General features: G+C 35.0%; 1 protein-coding gene across 1 annotated transcript in view; it reads left to right on the top strand.

The window, feature by feature from the left end:
• UTRN (utrophin) overlaps positions 1 to 10,510 on the top strand; it is a 393,317-nt gene extending 382,807 nt beyond the window's left edge. Inside the window, exons 74-75 of the mRNA XM_072410243.1 lie at positions 1,740 to 1,826; positions 6,526 to 10,510. Coding sequence (XP_072266344.1) covers positions 1,740 to 1,826; positions 6,526 to 6,686 — 248 coding nt within the window. The 3' untranslated portion in view covers positions 6,687 to 10,510. The remainder of the gene's footprint in view (positions 1 to 1,739; positions 1,827 to 6,525) is intronic.
• Positions 10,511 to 19,098: the final 8,588 nt, after the last annotated feature.

The raw sequence follows: 19,098 nt of genomic DNA, 5'->3' as shown, positions 1-19,098 counted from the left end.
ATATTGGCAGGTTATGTTACATTTTCTAGTTTTTGCTAGTTATCTTCAATCTACTTGAGCTGTATAAATCAAGGTCTTCCTGTGTAATGGAACTTCACTTTTTATTAGTTTGTCTGAAGCATAAGTAGGGTTTTGTCTGACATAAGCTTCAGTTCCTGTTATAGGCTCAAACCTTTGTGACCTACTACATATTAGTATTAATTAAAAAAAAAATAGCTATCCATTCTGCATACATTTTATTAAGTTGTATGTTTTAAATTTCTTTTTACCAACAAATGAACTTTACTTCTACTTACCACAACTATTCTGAACAATTGTTCATTTAAAATAAACAACAGTATACAAACATTGAAAGGGATAGGTAACAGAGGTAAAGAGAAAATAGAAACCAATATCGGCATGGAATGCAATTCAAGGTACAGATCATAAGTTTAAGCAGTATGTGGTACAAAAGTTAGGGTTTCTAGAACATTATCAGGCTCCTGAAAAAAGCATACTAATGTGTTTTACAAATGTGACTTTCACTTTGCTTGAATGGGTAAGTAAGACCACCAAAAGCACCATTCAATAAAATAAAAAAAAGGGAAAAAGTCTTGTGACTAGGCTCTCCTATCACATAGGGACAAATTTGTAAAGCAGGGGATTTCTATTTCCCTAAACATTTATTGGTGGAAAATATATCACTTGTCAGAATGTGAATGTTAGATGAACTACTTTATAAATATGCTCCTTAGTGTAGTTTATATGGAGCTCACTCCAGTGGTCTCAATGTGACCTACTTTTCATGAATTAAAGATTCAAGCCAAGCACAGTGGAAAGGAAACAGTGTGGTATAAAGTAGAGAGAAGATCACTGAAATACATTATCAACTGAGTCTGTAAAACAAATTATATCTAATACAAAATGCTGCTTTGGTGATAGAGACTTGTAAAGAGATTGTTGCAGGATCTGCCCGCGCTGATTTGCCTACTCTGTGGTAGCAATTGTTATTCATGCTATTGCACAACTTACAACAGTGCCATTTTGCTTAACCCCTGTTATCATATTCCAAACAGCAACATTTCATAGGGTTGCTCCTAGGCCCTTCTTCCCCACCACCACTACTCATTGACTGAGTGGTTATCACTAATTACAGAGACACTTCTACCGTTAACTAATATATTGTTTAATAAATTAATCTGCTGGGTACAGAAAAAGCCACAAGACAAGGTCAGACCATTAGGTCATGTAGCAGCATTAGGCAATGTTTTAGGATGGAGTGGCTCACCTGTTGCTTATTTTAGATCAATATGTCCCTTTTTTGCTGTGTATCTATGTACTAAGATTCATCAACTTGGAAACAAATATCAGTAAACATATTTTTAGATTAAAATGGTAGACATTAAATGGTAAAACATATATTATATATAATAATGTATGCCAGTTGGATTGTATAGACTGTTTTGACAAGTGCCTGACCATTCATCTGTGAAATGGAGCTGTTGCTTTTATTACATAGGCTGTTCTTACCCAACAGAGACCTACATATTGTAAGTGATCCCAATAGAATCAGTTTAATTCTCTTCCAAGCAGTAATTATGAAGCCTCTTCTAGGGAAAATCTCATCTTGGTTATTACTCATGCATAGCAAATGGTACAGAATTACCATTGCATACCTGTGGAATTTTAATAGGCTTCTTCTTGGAGGAATTGTTACATTTAATTTCTGAACTTTGCTGCTTTAATTAATGTATTTACAGATGACATACTGTCTTCCCCACATAACACCAACACAGACCTGATGGATGTTATGGAACAAATAAACAGCACATTTCCACTTGGCAGCTGTAAGTGCTACGTTTATGTTTCATTTCTTTGTTTTTTTTCTCATAATTTAATAATGCCTTGATGTTTAGTTTTAAAATTTTGCAAAACCTGACAGCTGCAAAGGGTTTCCCATAAATGGTGTAAAGTTTGTTCATACATAGACATCAGATTTATTGGTCTTACTATGCTTTGTAGAACCACGCTCTCCATTTGATCTAACTTGATTAATTCTGGGTTTCCTACAATTTGGTTACGTGTTAAGGTAATGTGGAATAATGTGAAATTTGGATAAGCTAGAAGTAGGGCTTGACATTTCTAAAGGCTGTATATAAGGGGTTTGTTCTTAAGTTGAATTTGTATGTAGGTCGGAACTGGTACATTATTTTAATAAATGTAATTAGGACAGATGTTTGTCTGGTGTCAGTTACTGTATAAAGTCTTCACTGTGAGTTTATCACAAACAACGCAAAAAAAAAAATTTATGGACCCAAGACATTTATTAACTTCTGGAGAAAGCTGTGATTTGATATGCAAAAAGAAACAATGGCAGAGTTTGTCATGGTCATTAAAGAGTTACACGAGGCTGCGGAAGGAGCTCACCCCCCTAAGATAACCCACAACTTCAGCTGTGTTTAGCAAAAAATTTCTTCTGCAAGTCATGCAAACCTCCCCATCCAGCCTCCTTCCTGCCCAGAAGGAGCAGGGAAGCCCTGTTCGTATCTAGGAGTCATCCGTATGTCATAAGTCCTTAACCTGAGAACTACCTGTACTATCAGATAGTAAAAGTTGTATCATGCATTCTGCCTCGACTTTGGAATACAAAAACATATTTGTCTTTGGTTAATTAGTGTTATTCATTGTGTTGAAATGTAGAAAAAACATTTGTTTTTTTTTAACCTTTAACTGCTGCAGAGAAATATCAGCATGCCTAAATTTAAATTTTATTTCAGTCTTAGGCTAATAATGCTTTAGTTTGAAAGTCATTGAAAAGAACAGATTTAAAGGTGTTCTTTTGTCCCAGTGCTGAGCCGTAACATAATGTTTATATTTTGTAAAAGCTAAATCATAAATTTAATCTTAATAATATGTAGTTTTAAGGTCAGACTGAAAGGTAGGATGATTGTCCCCAATGCAATCAAACTCAGCAAGGCTAGATGACAGTTCTTATAGCTGCACACAGCAACAGAATGTGCCAGATTTGCATGGGTGGCAGTTGATAGCAAATAAACAAGTTGAATAAATATCTTTTCCTAAAACATGACAGAAATACACATATACCCAAAGGAAAGGGAAATGTGCAAGTTTAACTAAAATCAGAAACAAATTTTCACTAGGTTAGATCATTGCTACATGTACTGTACATCTAAAGTCCATGGTCAGCTAAAAACAGACAGTCACAAAAATTAAAACTCTTACAATAAAATCTGTAACTTCCTATTGCTAACACTAAAATGACAAGAACATTTTATCCACAGAGCTCTAAAAATATAAATAAGATCAATAATGATCAATACCCACTGTATGTGTGTGTGATAAAACATATAGTACATAGGAATAACCACTGTACTAAAACCTGTAAAATTGGTTTACTAACTCATTTACTCTTAAAATTACTCTTTCAAGCTAATATAGTGTCAAAGATAAATGTATAAAATTGATATTATTTGTTTTCTTTAGACAGATATCCTTATCTATTGCCCTTTAGATCAGTGATTTTCAACCACAGAGGTGTACCGTGGGAAAATTATGCAATTACCTTGTCGAGTGTCTGTGCTGTAGTGACTGGCAGAGTATTGTAATACTCTTCCATGTCAGTGGGTGGCAGTAGGTAGCTTAATTGCCTTGTTTATTCTTGAAGGCAAGAGAATTAGCGACAGAGTGTCATTTTTTAACATTTTTGTGGTGTGCCGCAGGATTTTTTCAATGTAAAAAATGTGCCATGGCTCAAAAAAGGTTGAAAAACACTGCTTTAGACAATATTTTTTTGAAGTCTCATATGGCAGGCCCATAGTTGGGACCAGATAATACATTCCATATTTCTTATCCAATATATAGTTATCATTCAACAATACATAGTGACAGAAATCAAGGCTCCTTTGATGTTCAGATCCCTATCTATTTAGATGCCATCAGGCAGTCCTGAAAAAGGTTGGAAAGTACCTTAGCTGTTTTATTAAATATAAATCTGCTCATTGCAAGAAAGGATAAATGGTTTAGTAGATACATTCCTTTTCTTTTCACAACAGGCATCCAGCATTTGATTATGTAACTTTTTATTGTTCTGTTGCACAATGCATTGAACTGCTGAAACACACAAATGGGAAATAATAGTATTTCTGACACAATAAAAGAATGACTCAAAAACTAAGATAGTATTTTTATTTATTTGTAACTCTGTTTTCGCGATTATTTTTGCAAATATGTACTATGTTAGATCAAGTAAAGCTAAACTCCAGCCTTACTCAAAGTTTTGCACAAATGTACAGGCTTCTTTCCTGTAATTTTATTGCCTTTTCTGATTTCACTGCACACAGTGTGCCTGATTTATTAAAGGCTTGGATCTTACAGGTTTGCTGGAGCACCCAGCTTCACTGATGAATGTGTATTCTCTCCATCCTTGGAGAGCTTTATTAAATAAGGGCCAGTGTCTCAACATGTGGACAGAGCCATTTCCTGGCTGATGGAGGTCATCATTATCTAGTTCCTATAGATTTCAGTCCTTTGAATCATGAAGGCCGAACATCACACGTGTGTGTTACCTTGGGTGATTTTAATGAGGCCTGGTGCTATGATGTTTTCAGGAAACCTTATACATCACCGTGTTGGTCCCTTCCACCAGCCTTGACCTGCCTTTATTCCATAAAAAGTTACAGAATACTAATCTGGGTCTAAAGTAGGGTATGCAATAAAATCAGGTTTTTATATAAACATTATCACTAGCATGTCAATGAGGAAGGGAAGGAGGAACCAGGGGAGGCAAAATATTAGCAGATTAAACCTAAGCATGAAAATGTTGGTATAAGTATTATTAATTTTAAATTCCACTGGCCTATATGTAGGTAGTGCTAGCACTGATTTTAATTATCTGAAAGGTTATGCTCTGCTGTTAGTACTGTACATGGGTTTAAGTGGATTTTCATGCCTACCTAAAAACAGGGATTGTTTTTGAGCTAATATCAAATCTTCCAACCTCAATATAAGTTTTCCCTATCTGAAATCACTACAATTGCGGGTAGCACTGGATTCTAAGACCTCACACATAAAAAATAGGTTGGTGGTGGAAGAAAATACACGTGGGCAGCTTAATCAGCATAAAAATAAATAAAAAAGAGAAATAAAATTGCAGGCTTTTTTTAGCCAGATTCTTGTTTTTAAAGCCACCAAACTGGTTAAAACATGTTTTATCTTTAATGTTTTGTTTTTTATCTCTGAGCATTAATGGGTTTTTTCTTTTATTATTTTCAGCAAGCTCTTCTAGAAGAGAGCAGGTAGGATTTATTTTTTTTTCTTAGTATAAAATACAAGTCTTGTGCTTGAGATTATATTTAAAATTCCAAATATGTTTGTATTGTTCTCTGCAATAAGATATTCATAGCAATTCTATAGTGGCACTATATATATAACATATATATGTATGTATATATGTATATATAGTTATATATATATATATATATATATATATACATACATACATACATACTTACAGCAGGAGAGAGTTAAGTATATTTTAGTGATACATTTGTTTTCAAAGTTAAGGAACTGCCACTGATTTTTTTGGGTTTAGGGCTCCTGGTACTGAGGGGAGTGTGAATAATAGCTGGGCAGGATTTCATGCCCTACACCTAAGTACCCCACTCATACTTAATTTTTTCAAAACTGAAATATCTCATAAAACTAATACCATCCCCAGCACTTACCTATTTGAATTGAATAAGTCCCCCAACACAAACCCAAAATGTATCTGCAAATGCTAATAGGCTGTCCATTGAAATAAACGTAATTAAAACACACATGCCTGAGGCTCAATGGTTAACATGATAGATTTTGTAAAAGATGTGAAAGATCACTGGAACTCTCAGGAATGGTTTTAGACAAAATAGGGCCCTGTACAAACATGGCAGCCATTCTGTCATCTAGAGCCCCTGGTTAAGGTGTAATGCTAATTGCTCGGTTTTATAAAACTGTCCCTGAGAACTCTTCTGTTTAGATATTTAGGTATATAATTTATTAGAAAAGTGTTTTTGGAAGGGAATTTTGTGAAGGATAGGTGCAATAAAAGTTTACATTCTCTATCATTATTCTAACCCCTAAACATACCCTTAATGCTGTTGGTAACCACACCTCTCCCTTACTGCCCCTGTAAACTAGCAGTTGCTTGAATCACAAAATGTGGTGAAAGTATATGAAATGTTTAAAACAATGTATTTTCATTCATACATGCATGCAGTGTAAATACCCACTAAAGTAAACAACTTGTTTAATAACATTTATATACATTTTTATCAACTGTAACAAAGCTGGAACTTTCCTTTTAAAGCTAACAACTTAATGAAATAAAGAGATGAATCAAATGTTTGTAAATGCAGAATATTTTGTTCAGTTCCTATATTTACTGCGACAGACGAGAGGAACAATTTAATGCTTGTGGCAACACACACTGAATACTAGCTGGCCAATTCATGTCATAAGCATTGATTATTATTATTCTTTGCTATGCAGGCAATGTGAATGAACCATCCATGAGAACATCTGTCCTTGGCACGGAGTCCTTTCAGAATGGAGCCAATCAAGATGCTATTATTGAAAGGTTACATGGGACTGACAAGCATTCTACTAAAGCATATGACACTGAATACCCAAAGATGATGACATGTTTTTAGATACTGTCTTTGTTCTGTATTTTTTTCTCTTACTATGCAATTGTAAATTAATGATCTGTGGAGTAACTGGTTTTAGGTAAACCTATATCATTTGTATAAATAAGTAAATATGTTATAAACTGAAGACAATGAGTGGAATAAGGATTTCTTTATTTTCTAATAGTGTAAACGTTTCTCTGGTCTGGTGTAATTGTCACTCTGCACTTTCCCTGCATATTCAGTTGAGCTTTAATGCAGCAGCTAAACTAAAAGGCAACACTGTAATAATCACCAGACTTTTCAGATTGCTTCCTGTGTTCCCTTGTTCCATCAGGATCATCATTTAAATTAAACTTGGATGTTAAGACATCCCTGATTGTACTGTATGCAATGTGTCTTTGTGAAGATGAGTGCTAAAACCATTCAGTGCAGATCATCCAGCACAGGATTACATGATAAACAACAAAAAGGATTTATAATCCATTCTGAACCACTTGTGTTTACTTGACTTGGTTACAGAATAATCATCTGAAAACCCCACGCAGTATGATCACTGTATTTTAGATTGTGGAAGGTAATTAACTTTGTTTTGACATAATTATATGTTTAATGCTATGTCACTCAGAAGTAACAATTTCTCAATAATATTCTGCTTAACTGTAAAATTTATATGGTTGCTCTGGGTTTTTTCCACTATATTGGTTTTGGCAGGAGTCTTTTTTTATGTAAAATTACCTGGATTATAGACAAGTTTATTACAGTTTAAAATTATTTTAATCGTACATCCTTTGAACTTTATCAGTATATTTAAAAAGAAATTCAATAGGCTAGTTAAAAAATGTACAGTATCTCGCTGAGCCAATAGGAGGCAGAGCTAGCCACTTTTCAGTCATGTTGTAGGGAGCAAAGTTGGTAAGGCACATCAAAGCTGTTTACCCCTATTGTTTTTTTTAAATCAACCACATACTCTTTCAAGTATAATTTTATCCCTTATATCGTTATAATACAGATTACAAAGTAGGGAGTCAGTGTCAATTTCAATAAAACATGTTCCTGCTATAAACTGAATTGGAAAGTTTAAGGGGATGACTTAAAAAAGAACTATACTTCTTTGTGAAGCCTTGAAGGCAATTGTTTTCTGAACTTTATCAAATGATATAAAACAATAATGAATCATTTATTTTTTGAGAATTATGTAAAACCAATAACTGAATATGAAGATTCTAGCATTATTTGCAACAATTTGTTGACTATGTGGCCATAGAGACTTGCATTTGTTCAAATCTCCTAATACTACTCGAATTATGTTTAAATTTTTTACTTTTTACATTTAGAGAAACGAGTACAAAGTTTCCTTTTCCTTTGTGTTGCTTTGGATTGCTGGTATGGCCAATTTTGGCATTCCGGTGAGGGAGGACAGACAGATGTCACAGCTCAAGTGCTGCTGTACAAAGTGTGCTTGATAGATTTGTCTACCTTGTGTTTTATTTGTGACAGTTGGGAATTCATTAGGCTTACAGCCTTCTGTCGTTTACTCTTACATTGATCATTACCACATATGTATAATAATGGCTAGATTAGAAAAAGATCAGAATCTGTTGGCTACCACTAACCTCTGTTGCCAATAAAATTAGTGTGTACATGAGTACCTTTGATATAGTTTTTCTGCATCTAAATCATGTATCTTTCCTACATTCAGAGAAATATTGTATGCTTTCCCTTCTCATGTTCCAACTGACGCCTATATTACCGTGGGAACATAAACACTGTCAACATCTTTATATTTTGCTAAAAAGTTGACTACATTTTGTTTACCTTTTACAGGGTATCTTCATTTGTTGGGGGTATTTAGGGTTAACATGGGGTTGCATTGTACCTGAAAGAGATATTTTTCTTGTGGTTTAAAGGAAACTTGAATACATAGTCAGTGCCTATAAAGTATAAAAGATAACTTTGTATTTCAAGTATCAGGGATGGTGATCATTGTTACCATAGAACTCAGTGCCCTTGGAGGATTAATTGAATACACATATGTTGTATGTACTTTCAGGGTTTCGGCTTTTATTTGAAAGATATGACTTGTAACTATGCAGAGTCTTATCAAGCATCCTTTTATGGAAGGAAAGTTATTACAATTAAGCTCAAAGAAAGAAAATGAACTTACTGATGTTTAAAATCTTCTTTATTTTGGAAGAAGCACTCTTATAATATGTAAATAGTTTTCTATAGGTATAGAAATTTCTCTTTAAGGATGCCTTGGTAATTAAAATCATGATTTGTTTAATGAAGGAGATTATTTTGTGTATACCATGACCCCAAGCTTGTCTGTATGTCTCATGGCAGTGTAAAAGGTTGGAAACAGGCTGATAATGAAGGCATTGAAGAACTTCCAAGGCCTTGTTTTCTACCTGATGATATATATAAAATGCAGTAAGTAAAACACAAATATCCTGCATCCTTTTCAGCACAATAAATCCTAGATCCTTAATATTTTTTTAATTATCTCCAAATAAAAGGTATATTTTTTCAATGTCTGGGACTGGGAGGGAGAAGGTCTATAGTTTGTAAGATGGACCTGGCATATGATCTTTATCTTGGCTAATAAAACATACACAGATATATTTCACAGGATAGATGGTAAAAGAAAAAAAATACAGTAAAAAAGTAAAGTCACAAAAAGTTGAAGCCATGTTCACCTTGCTACCTCAGCTCCATCTGAAATTAGCACTAGCTATAGTGATAGATTCATTGTAGTTAGACTATCCGGATAAATGAAGAGAGCAGAATGTGAAACCAGAGGTAGACTTGGTTTTGTTACTTTGCTTTATTCTGCTCCCTTGTAAAATGTTTCATATATATTATATTGTACACTTCATTTATATGTGACTACAAATAAATATGTCAGTATACAGATGTATGTATATATATATATATATATATATATATATATAAATATATATATATATATATATAGATATATATATATAAACTTGGTTCTTTGTTCTTTCACAATCAGTGATATGTGCTGATATCCACTAAAAGGTCTGCTGTGGCAACATACAGAAAACCAGTCTGATGTATTCCTAATAAACTGCCTTTTTAACACAAGTCTGATTCAATTATTGAAGAGGAAATCATTAGCAATTTAAGGTCACTGTATGTTTTGTTATGGAGCACGGTAAAATATTTGAAAAAGAGAAACACGATCTACCTCAATATGAAGCAAATCCCTGAGCACACAAAATTTTCATTCCTAATACATGAAACTTCATAGAGCTCTGGCCTTCTAACTACCTGCAGAAATATATTCGCTTTGAAGAATGCTTTCTCAGTTTATTCACTGGTTGTTAAGTTTTGGACTGAAAATATATTAAGAAAATATATTTTTTTTAAATCTGGGCATGTTTTTACTTTTTATCCAGTGTCACAATTGACTGTTATCCTTCACCTTTACCGGAGATCAGCAATTTGAGTATTGTAATATGGGCTGTTTATTTAGCCATTTTAAATCTGCATTTTTCAGAACCTTAATCAGAGACCAGCAATATACCTGCAGATGTCATCACTATTACATTTAGATTTATTCCTGAAGGTAAGACAAATAATCATAGCCACAAATCAGAATTTGTCTTGTACTGGTATGACAAGCCAAAACCCTCACTCATCATTTTTAAATAGTGTGAAAACTCCTGTTGGGTTTTCCCTGATTCCTAAGGCTCTGTTAGAGGGCTGTATATGATTAAGTTCCTCATTCTGAAAGCAGTTTATATTGACAGTTGTTTTGGTTTCCCTGTTTTCAGCAAAAGATCATGAGTAACATTAAAAAATGTCTGTTTTGCTCTAAATATGTGTGTGCTTTCTTTATCTCAGGGCTTTATGAATAAAAAAATAAATACGATATGTAACAGTACATTGTTACACTATTACCCTCTGATTATTGAAGACTTTGTGCAAGTGTCATTTTACCCTGTAAATTTAAATAGCAATTCCCAGCTCACATTTTGACATGTGGTAATTTCTGGTAATAGTGTGGGGGCTATCCAACTAGTTAAAAAAGGTTTTGCTACAAGCAAGAAAAAAAAAGTTCTTCTTATTTAGTCCAGACTTTTATTATAATTCTTTTTTTGTTCCTATAACCAACTCCAAAACTCCATGGATTTTATAAAGCAGAATAAACTTTAATATAGAGCCATTTATCCAGCTTGATTATTGCTGTTTTAAACAAAATAAAGTGTATCTACATTATTTATTGCAGTTACAAGATGTTTTGGTTAAATCGATTTAATTTTTTTATGAATCTGGGTGATTCAGCAAACCTGGAATGGATCTGGTCCAGGATTAAAAACATTTGCTAACAAATAGCAAATTACTTTAAAGAAATTCATTCAGGTTTGTTGGTTCACAGATGAAAGTGTATCGTCTTCAGAGCTTTAATAAATCAGGCCCAAAGTTAGATGAATGGGAGGAGCCCAGTGATGTCACTGAACAGCCCAAGCCTACCGCTCGTGTGTTTAGGGCATGGGTGTTACTCGGGGGTGCCCAGGGAAGGGGAATGGGGCTTATCAAATGTCATTTTACTATGCACCCCTAAATATCCCAATATGTCCCTATTAGCAATGCTAACTAATTTTAGTATAGTAAAGGCAGAGAGCACTTCTTAGTTTCAGTCATTTATTTAAAACAAACCTTGCAAAGTTTTGATAAAGAATATCTCACCTCTCACACTCACCTTTTATTTGCTCCCCCATCACTCTGTTCAGTGCCAGGGTACATAGATAATTTATGACTTAATATATACCACTGGGGAACGCATTTTTTGTTAGTTAGATCTTACACTTGTTTTTTTACTAATTTTTGGATAGTGAATCCAGAAATGACCCTAGTTTTTTGCTATCACATTCAGTTTTTAGGATACAGGGTACCCTCCATTTTTGTCAAAAAACATACAAATTTTACTTACAATGAAAAATAATGAAATATTAACTTGAATGTTCTGCCTAATTTATTTTGTTCATACAAAGGATTTATTGTTACTCTATGACATTTGAAAATAATCAGGTAAGTGGTTAAGGTAAAAATTTACGCCTTTAGCTTTTCCTGGAGTGTTCAGTGTTAGGACAATCCCGCCTGATTCTCCAACAATAGTCAGCCATCATATTTACATCCCATACACCCTCATACCGTCCTTCCATGACCTTCAAATCCTGGCGGCATTGTTCACCTTGCTCATTACTGACTTCACCAAGCTTTGCTATGCAGAAAATGCACCTTGATGCTCATATTGCAACCAAGCATTTTGTAGCTCTCCAAGAGTTTCTGAATAATTTTTGTGTAATTATTTGCTTGTGTGTTTCCAGGAAAGGCCTTGACAATGGCTTTGAATGATAACCAAGCATTCTTTTCGACTTCTGACATTGTCCTGATGAAATGTTCATCTTTGATGAGCTGCCGAATCTGTGCACCATCAATTACACCAGCCTTTATTTTTTCAAATGACAGGCTAGGAAATGCCAAAATGAGGTACTTGAAACAGTCTCCTTCAGTTGGCAAAGCTTTAACGAACCGCTTCATCAGACCCAGTTTCATGTGCAGAGGCAGGAATATAATATTCTTTCTATTAACAAGTGGCTTATGTAGAATGTTAGGATTACCTGGTTTTAGGGCAATTCTTGGAGGCCAATTCCTTTCCACCCAATGCCTCTCACAAGCTCTGCTGTCCCACACGCACAGATAACAGGGGATACTTGGTGTACCCGCGTTGCTGACCAAGAAGGAAGCATACCATTTTATGGTCAATACAGATGACCCAATTGTGTTGGCGATATTGCAACAACTAACTGACTCTCATTATGTCTGCATATTCTTCAGAAACTGAATGACCAATTGGGACTGACCCAAATGTATTGCCATTGTGAAGGAGGACACACTTTAAGCTCCGCTTTGAGCTATCGATGAATAGTCGCCATTCAGTTGAGTTATGGATTGGAATTCCCAATTCCTCCATTAAACCATGTTTGTTATGGCGTTACACAAAGCAACTGTCAGTTCTAAAGTACTGCAGAAATGCAACTTCATCCTGAAGTTTTCACTATACAAAAATCACAGTCACTTAAATGATCTCCTGGCTCTCGCTAAACCATAGGTATACCAAATGGCATCTTATCGTGTGTTCCCTTTGTCCACATCCTGAAACCCTTGACACACTGTTTGCACACCTCATGGAGGACCCAGGACTTATCTAGATCACCAAGTTTAACTTTGAAATATGCCAAATAGGCTTGTTCTACAAATGTGCTGATGTTCGCCCTTTGACTGGGAATGGTGAAACTGCAACATATATAACAAAATGAATCAGGGTTGTTTAGACACTTACGACGAGAAACAGCAGAGCCAGACATTATCTGAAAGAAAGGAAACAGGTGTGTAAGTACAAAAATAAATTTTGCTTATTCACTACGTAGACAAGTACACAACCTCACACTGTCTTGCGTGTAAATGAATAGCCTATACAAAACCACAGTTTTGTATACAGTACAGTAATCACATTAATATAAGGGGTAGAGAAAAAACCTGATGTGATAGAAGAAAACTAACTGTACTGTCAGAATCAGCATACCTATTTTAGTGTAAAGCTTAAAAATTGAAGTCAACAAAAAATTTGTTCAAAATTGTTCCCCAGTGTAATTACTGGATGCTAATCTGATTGAGACTGTAACAATGCCCACATGTATGTGGTTTTCCAGTGTCTGCATGTGGCTGTATCTCCAATTTTAGGTTGAGGGGGTTGTATGTTTTGTACTTTGCTGTTATTTTAGTGCAGGGGTGTCTAAAACGTCAAACGCAAAGGCAATTCGAGTCGATCACGGAGCCCAGCCTTACCCCTCCCTGCTGTTAACCAGCAGCCCAGCTGCACATCTATAGGAGAGCTGGGGATGTCTTTCAGTGCTTAAGACGGCTTGTGTAACAGTGGAGAGTGGGGAGGGAGGCAAAGAGGGTGCGAGGGCAGTCTGAGGTGAGCAGTGCTGGGAGCCAAGTCAGTTCAGGCATCGGGGTCAAGGTTCAATTACTGAGATACCTTTGTACAGATTAGCAGTTATTTTTCTTGTGCAGTACGTCATTTTCTTATGACAGGTGAACTGTAGCTTTCCTGTCACTATAGTCTGGTAGTGCAATGTCTGTGCAATGTTCGGCCACTCAATGTCCCATTAGCTTCAGTCACTTCTGTGTCATACTCGGTATATATATATATAAATATATGTTTAGCTTTTTAATTGTTGGTAGATCATTTTGACTTGGTCATTTTAAAAGTAGCTTGAAAGCCAAAAAAGTGTGGGCAGCCCTGTTTTAGTGGTTTCTACCTTTCTCACATATCCTTCACCTCCTGCCAACTTTTTTTCTATCTCCACCAAACGCTGAATCCATCATCATACCATCCTACTACCTCAATCTCTGGAATCTCTGGAAATACCTTTCTAGATATCCAATATATATAAATCCAGATGTCCAATAAATTTAGATAATATTTGCTGGTTTATTCTATTTTACGTAAATTTGTTGCTCTAAGTTTTATATTTCCCCTGTGTCTTGTTTTGTTGAATACTAAGCAACATTCCAGTTAATTAATGTACCATATTAGACCCAATAACACAAACATGATAATGTTAACAAATAGATTCATTATAAATAGTTCTAACATTTGCACGATAGATAAGTATATAGTTTATTTTTTAGCCTTATTTCAAAGATATACAAATCATGCCTGTCAAGCTGCATTTACTTTCAAGCTGGGATTACTTTCCTTTTATCTGTAGTATGCAGACACTGATTGTCACAACACTCGGTGTTCTAGAATAGAAGGCCTTTTTCTGAAATAGTTTCACTTACATTACCAGGGAGGCTGAATCATATTCCCACAACCATATATTCAGTCTAATTTCAACTGCATTTTAAATGATAGGAAAATAAAAGAGCTTGTTTTCTATTACACCTCCCTTTTAATACAGCACTATAGATAATTCCACAAAAGACAATGAAAAACAAATGACAGCCAGAAAGAGGACGTGTTATTCTTGTCATTTTTTTTCCTGCTGGAAACAAAGTTCCTGCTGGCTACTGTTCAATCCATCAAACTAATAATAATGCCAAAGAAGGGAGAGTTGCACAATGACAGTTCATTCTGTGCACTTTATGATTCAGTTCTTTACCTGCAGGAGAGAACAAAAAAATTTCAACAGCTTTTGATGCTGCTCTTCCATAGATTGATAGCATCTATCTGTTTCTAGAGCTTGTTAAATATATAAATGATGCAGGTAACACAGAAATCATACTTTTACACTTTTTATTGTATGTGTTGGCATTTATATCTATTTTTGTTCCATAATTATTACAGCAATTCCTGTTCCAGCACAGTTGGCACATAAAATATACATATTTAACATGAGTGCATTAAGCGACTGAACTGTGCAGTCCCTAAATGAATTACTAGCTGTAAAGGACATCAAACGAACGAGATTAAGAATTTGAAGGCAAATTAAATAACATTTTAATAAAGTAATTATTTCTCTACAAGTATAAAGCTATTATGAGACCAAATGTGTGAACAGAGAGTTGAACAAAGTGAGGCTTACTTTTTATGACATCCAAGAGATAGGTATTCTATTCTACATGGAAACCTTAAGGCTAGGGCTACACAAACGACTATTAATCTCAGACACTGGAAAAATCCTAAAGAGCCAAAATCGCTCCTGAGATTTATCTTGCAGGAAAAATCACTCAACAATCCTATAAATGAATAATTGTTAAGCAGTTAATGTTGGCAATTTTGTCAGCTGTTGTACAGTGTCTGTAATGGCTCTAAGTGTATGTCTAGACAAAATAAAATAGACAACATATCCAGTAATTCTCTGAAATAAAAAAAATTCCAAAGGTAAAGAAAAATACCCATAGTTCCTACAAGAAATCTAATGTGCTCCTACTTCCTGTTTAAGCTGATAGTGTTGCCTCTACAGCAGTGGTCCCCAACCTTTTGGACGTCACAGACCACTAAATCTACAGACTCCAGACCGCACATGCGGGGGGGAGCCATGTGTCACTCAAAGGGCAAAAAAAACTTCCCCCAGAGTGATGTCATGATGCCAGAACCTGCTCATTCTCCCATCGCAGGCTCAGACCTCCAGGGACACAACCTGCCCACTGCCCTGAGCCAAGTGGGGCTCTTCTCCTGACCTCGCTGGGGGGTGTACCGGCCAAAGCCGCTAACTACTAAAATTCAGCGGACCACAGGTTGGGGACCACTGCTGTAGCCCTTCACTGAGTGAGTCTCCGTATTCTCACAGCCCAGCTGTCAGAAGGACGGACTGGGGATTGGGGACCACTGCTCTACAGCACTAAAGTATCCATATTATCAGTCATCTGGGACTAATAAATCCTTCCCTTTATGTTGCAAGAGTGCAAACCCCTTGTGTATTAGTGTACATTTAAAATAGTATGATGCTAAAAAAGTTGAGCAGTTGCAAGATTGATTAAGCTGCCCTAGGATAATAACTAAACACACACAAAATATGTTAGTCCCTTCAAGTACAACTCACTGAGTGTCTGTTCACACTCTTGCATTGCAGTAACACACAGACAGTATTGTACCAAACAACATATTATGCATTGTCAAAAATTCTGTATGGCCCTCCAGTACATCAAAGAATGTGGTACATTTTTAGGTTGGCTATGGACAGTGTGGTTAAAGTGTTATCTGGAGGAAGTTTGGAGTTTCTCAGTCCTGTCATTAAGCCTGATTTCTTAAAACTCTCCAAGGCTGGAGAGAATACATTTTCATCAGTAAAGCTGGGTGATCCAGCAAACCTGGAAAGGATTTCTTAAAAGTCGTCTGCTAGCAAATGTTTTAATACCTGAACAAGATTAATTCCAGGTTTGATAGAACACCCGGGTTCACTGATGAAAGTGTATCTTCTCCAGTCTTGGGAAAGCTGTAATACATCAGTCCCATAGTTTGAGTGAGGAAGGCCAGAACTCTCAGGGGCTCCACTCTCAAAAAGAAATGGCTCTAAATATGTACCCTAAGCTAGATTTCCATCAATAGAGCCTCTAGGCACAACATCTTTGCCAACCCAAGCAAAATACACATAACATGTTCCTGTTTTGCTGGTCCCAACCTGGTAATAGCAATTTGTAAGAAAAAGAAAATCAAGCTAGTACTAATTAAAATATTTAAAACAGAAAGCAAATTATGTTAACTTTGAATGTTCTAAAAATATATTTATATTATGGGTCTTCCAGACTACATATTTCAGAAATAAAATTCTTAAAATGAAGAGAAAGATGTGAACTTTTATTTATGAACTTGTATTCACAAAGGGGTTGCCAATTTCAGAACATATGGTGAAGAGATGTAGCCAGGTGGGTTATAACAGATGTATATAGCACCTGGACTAGATAGCTTCCATTCCTGTGTGGAAAAGAAATAAACTCTGCAATTTATAGGTCAATATTTTTTTATTTTCTTAGACTCCTTTAACATTGGGTCATATCAACATGATACAAAATACAACTGCTGTTGTATCGTTTCTTAAGAAAGATTAACTGCTCCAACTGGAAACTGTAAATCAGTAGGCATGCCTGTTGTTGGGAAATACCTGAATGCATGTGAAGGCATACAAATACAAAATTGCACACAAACTGTGCTTCTAAACAATACATTTTTCGATAAAGAAATACCAAGATTTGATCTGGACATTATATTGATGTCACAAGAGAGTTTGACACTGTTCCTCCTATTAGCCTGGTACAACAATTTGAGAGCTATGATGGAACCTATGTACATTAGTAAAGATTCACATTTAACATATTTGAGTACACCATTATGTGTGGAAATGAGAAATACATACCTGGGTATTCAAATTGAACAATTTTTACTTAAATCTTGCCTTTCACTAATATTCTGTTAACAAAGCGTAGCTGTGGTTTGCAAAGTGAAAAAATCTTTTCCATGGACCAACCAGGATTTACATGAAAAGGACTAGGATATTTAAAAAGAGCTTCCGTAAGTTAAAGCTCTAACCTTCACACATCTTTACCCATGAAGCCATTTTGTCATTTCGCCTAAATCTGAAAAATTCTTTTTATAAAAATGCCTTCTCTGGACACCCAGAGCAAAATTAAATCATGAAAGTGGACCTTCAAAACATAACTAAACTTAGATTTTTGCAATTATAGGATAAATAAATGGGCATACAGTCCTATATTCTACTCTTGCAATACCAAAGGTTTTAGGTTGCTTTTAATGCTTCCATGATCTTTCTCGTAGGTTTTAAATGATCCTCATTATCAGACTATATCAAACTGATGCTAGCAAAGTCAAATAGATCAGGGGCTCCAAGATGAACTATGAATAAAAAATTTCCCAAATAAATATTAATGATTAACTCCACGTACAAAACCATTTTCTACATGTATATTCCTTAATAACCACAGAGTTTAATAATACATTTTGTGTGCATCAAATAGTTTTGCAAATCCAGCATTACCTAGTAAAAGTGACATTGACATCATTACTGTTCTGCACAAGGCCTGTGCAGATACCAAAACCCAGAAGGTTTGACCCAGAAAGTCCACTCATTACCGGCTGCTTGCAGAAATCATTGGGTAGAGCAAATACAAGACCAATCACATTACACAAGGTGAGAGTTGAAGGGACTGCTTCTCTGTAGGTACCGTATTTTTCGGACTATAAGACGCACTTTTTCTTCCCCAAAACTGGGGGGGAAAAGTGGGTGCGTCTTATACACCGAATACATGTTAAATATAATTAAAAAAAATCGAAAAATACGGTATATATATATATATATATATATATATATATATACATACATCAAAGCATGATAATTGTGTTGCAGCTCTGGAAATACATAGCTAAGAATACACATGAAACCATTAACTATACAAAAATTGTTTAGTCCTAGTTTCCAATGTATGCCTTTATTTAAATCTGGAGATCAAGTAAATATAATTTATTTTGATTAATTCAATTTACTATTTATTTTCTGTGGTTTATTATCAATATAAAACTTTTATTATAAACAGATTATATTATATGACGATTACAGAACATCAAACATAGTACTGTTTGTTGTTTACCTTATCAAAACCATGCTAAATAATTTTGGTTACTGAACTGTGAATATATATTTTTTTTGTTAATTGAAGCCATGCTCTTTTATTAATAATTTTGTTCTAAATGGTCTAATATACACAAAGTACTTAATGCATAATCTTCCTGAATGTTACTAAAAATTGTCAAAAGCAGCCTGGGGCCCAAGGTAACCTTATTCTGCAAACAGCTCTACAAATTTTGTTTTCTGGCATCATTAAAAATAGGTCCCCATATATACTGTATATGTATACCACAAATATTCTAACCATT

This window comes from Pyxicephalus adspersus, chromosome 4 (genome assembly GCF_032062135.1).
Source record: "Pyxicephalus adspersus chromosome 4, UCB_Pads_2.0, whole genome shotgun sequence".
NCBI classification, from domain to species: domain Eukaryota; kingdom Metazoa; phylum Chordata; class Amphibia; order Anura; family Pyxicephalidae; genus Pyxicephalus; species Pyxicephalus adspersus.
Note: the sequence above shows the minus strand (reverse complement) of the source record. Positions and strands in the feature narration are given on the sequence as shown.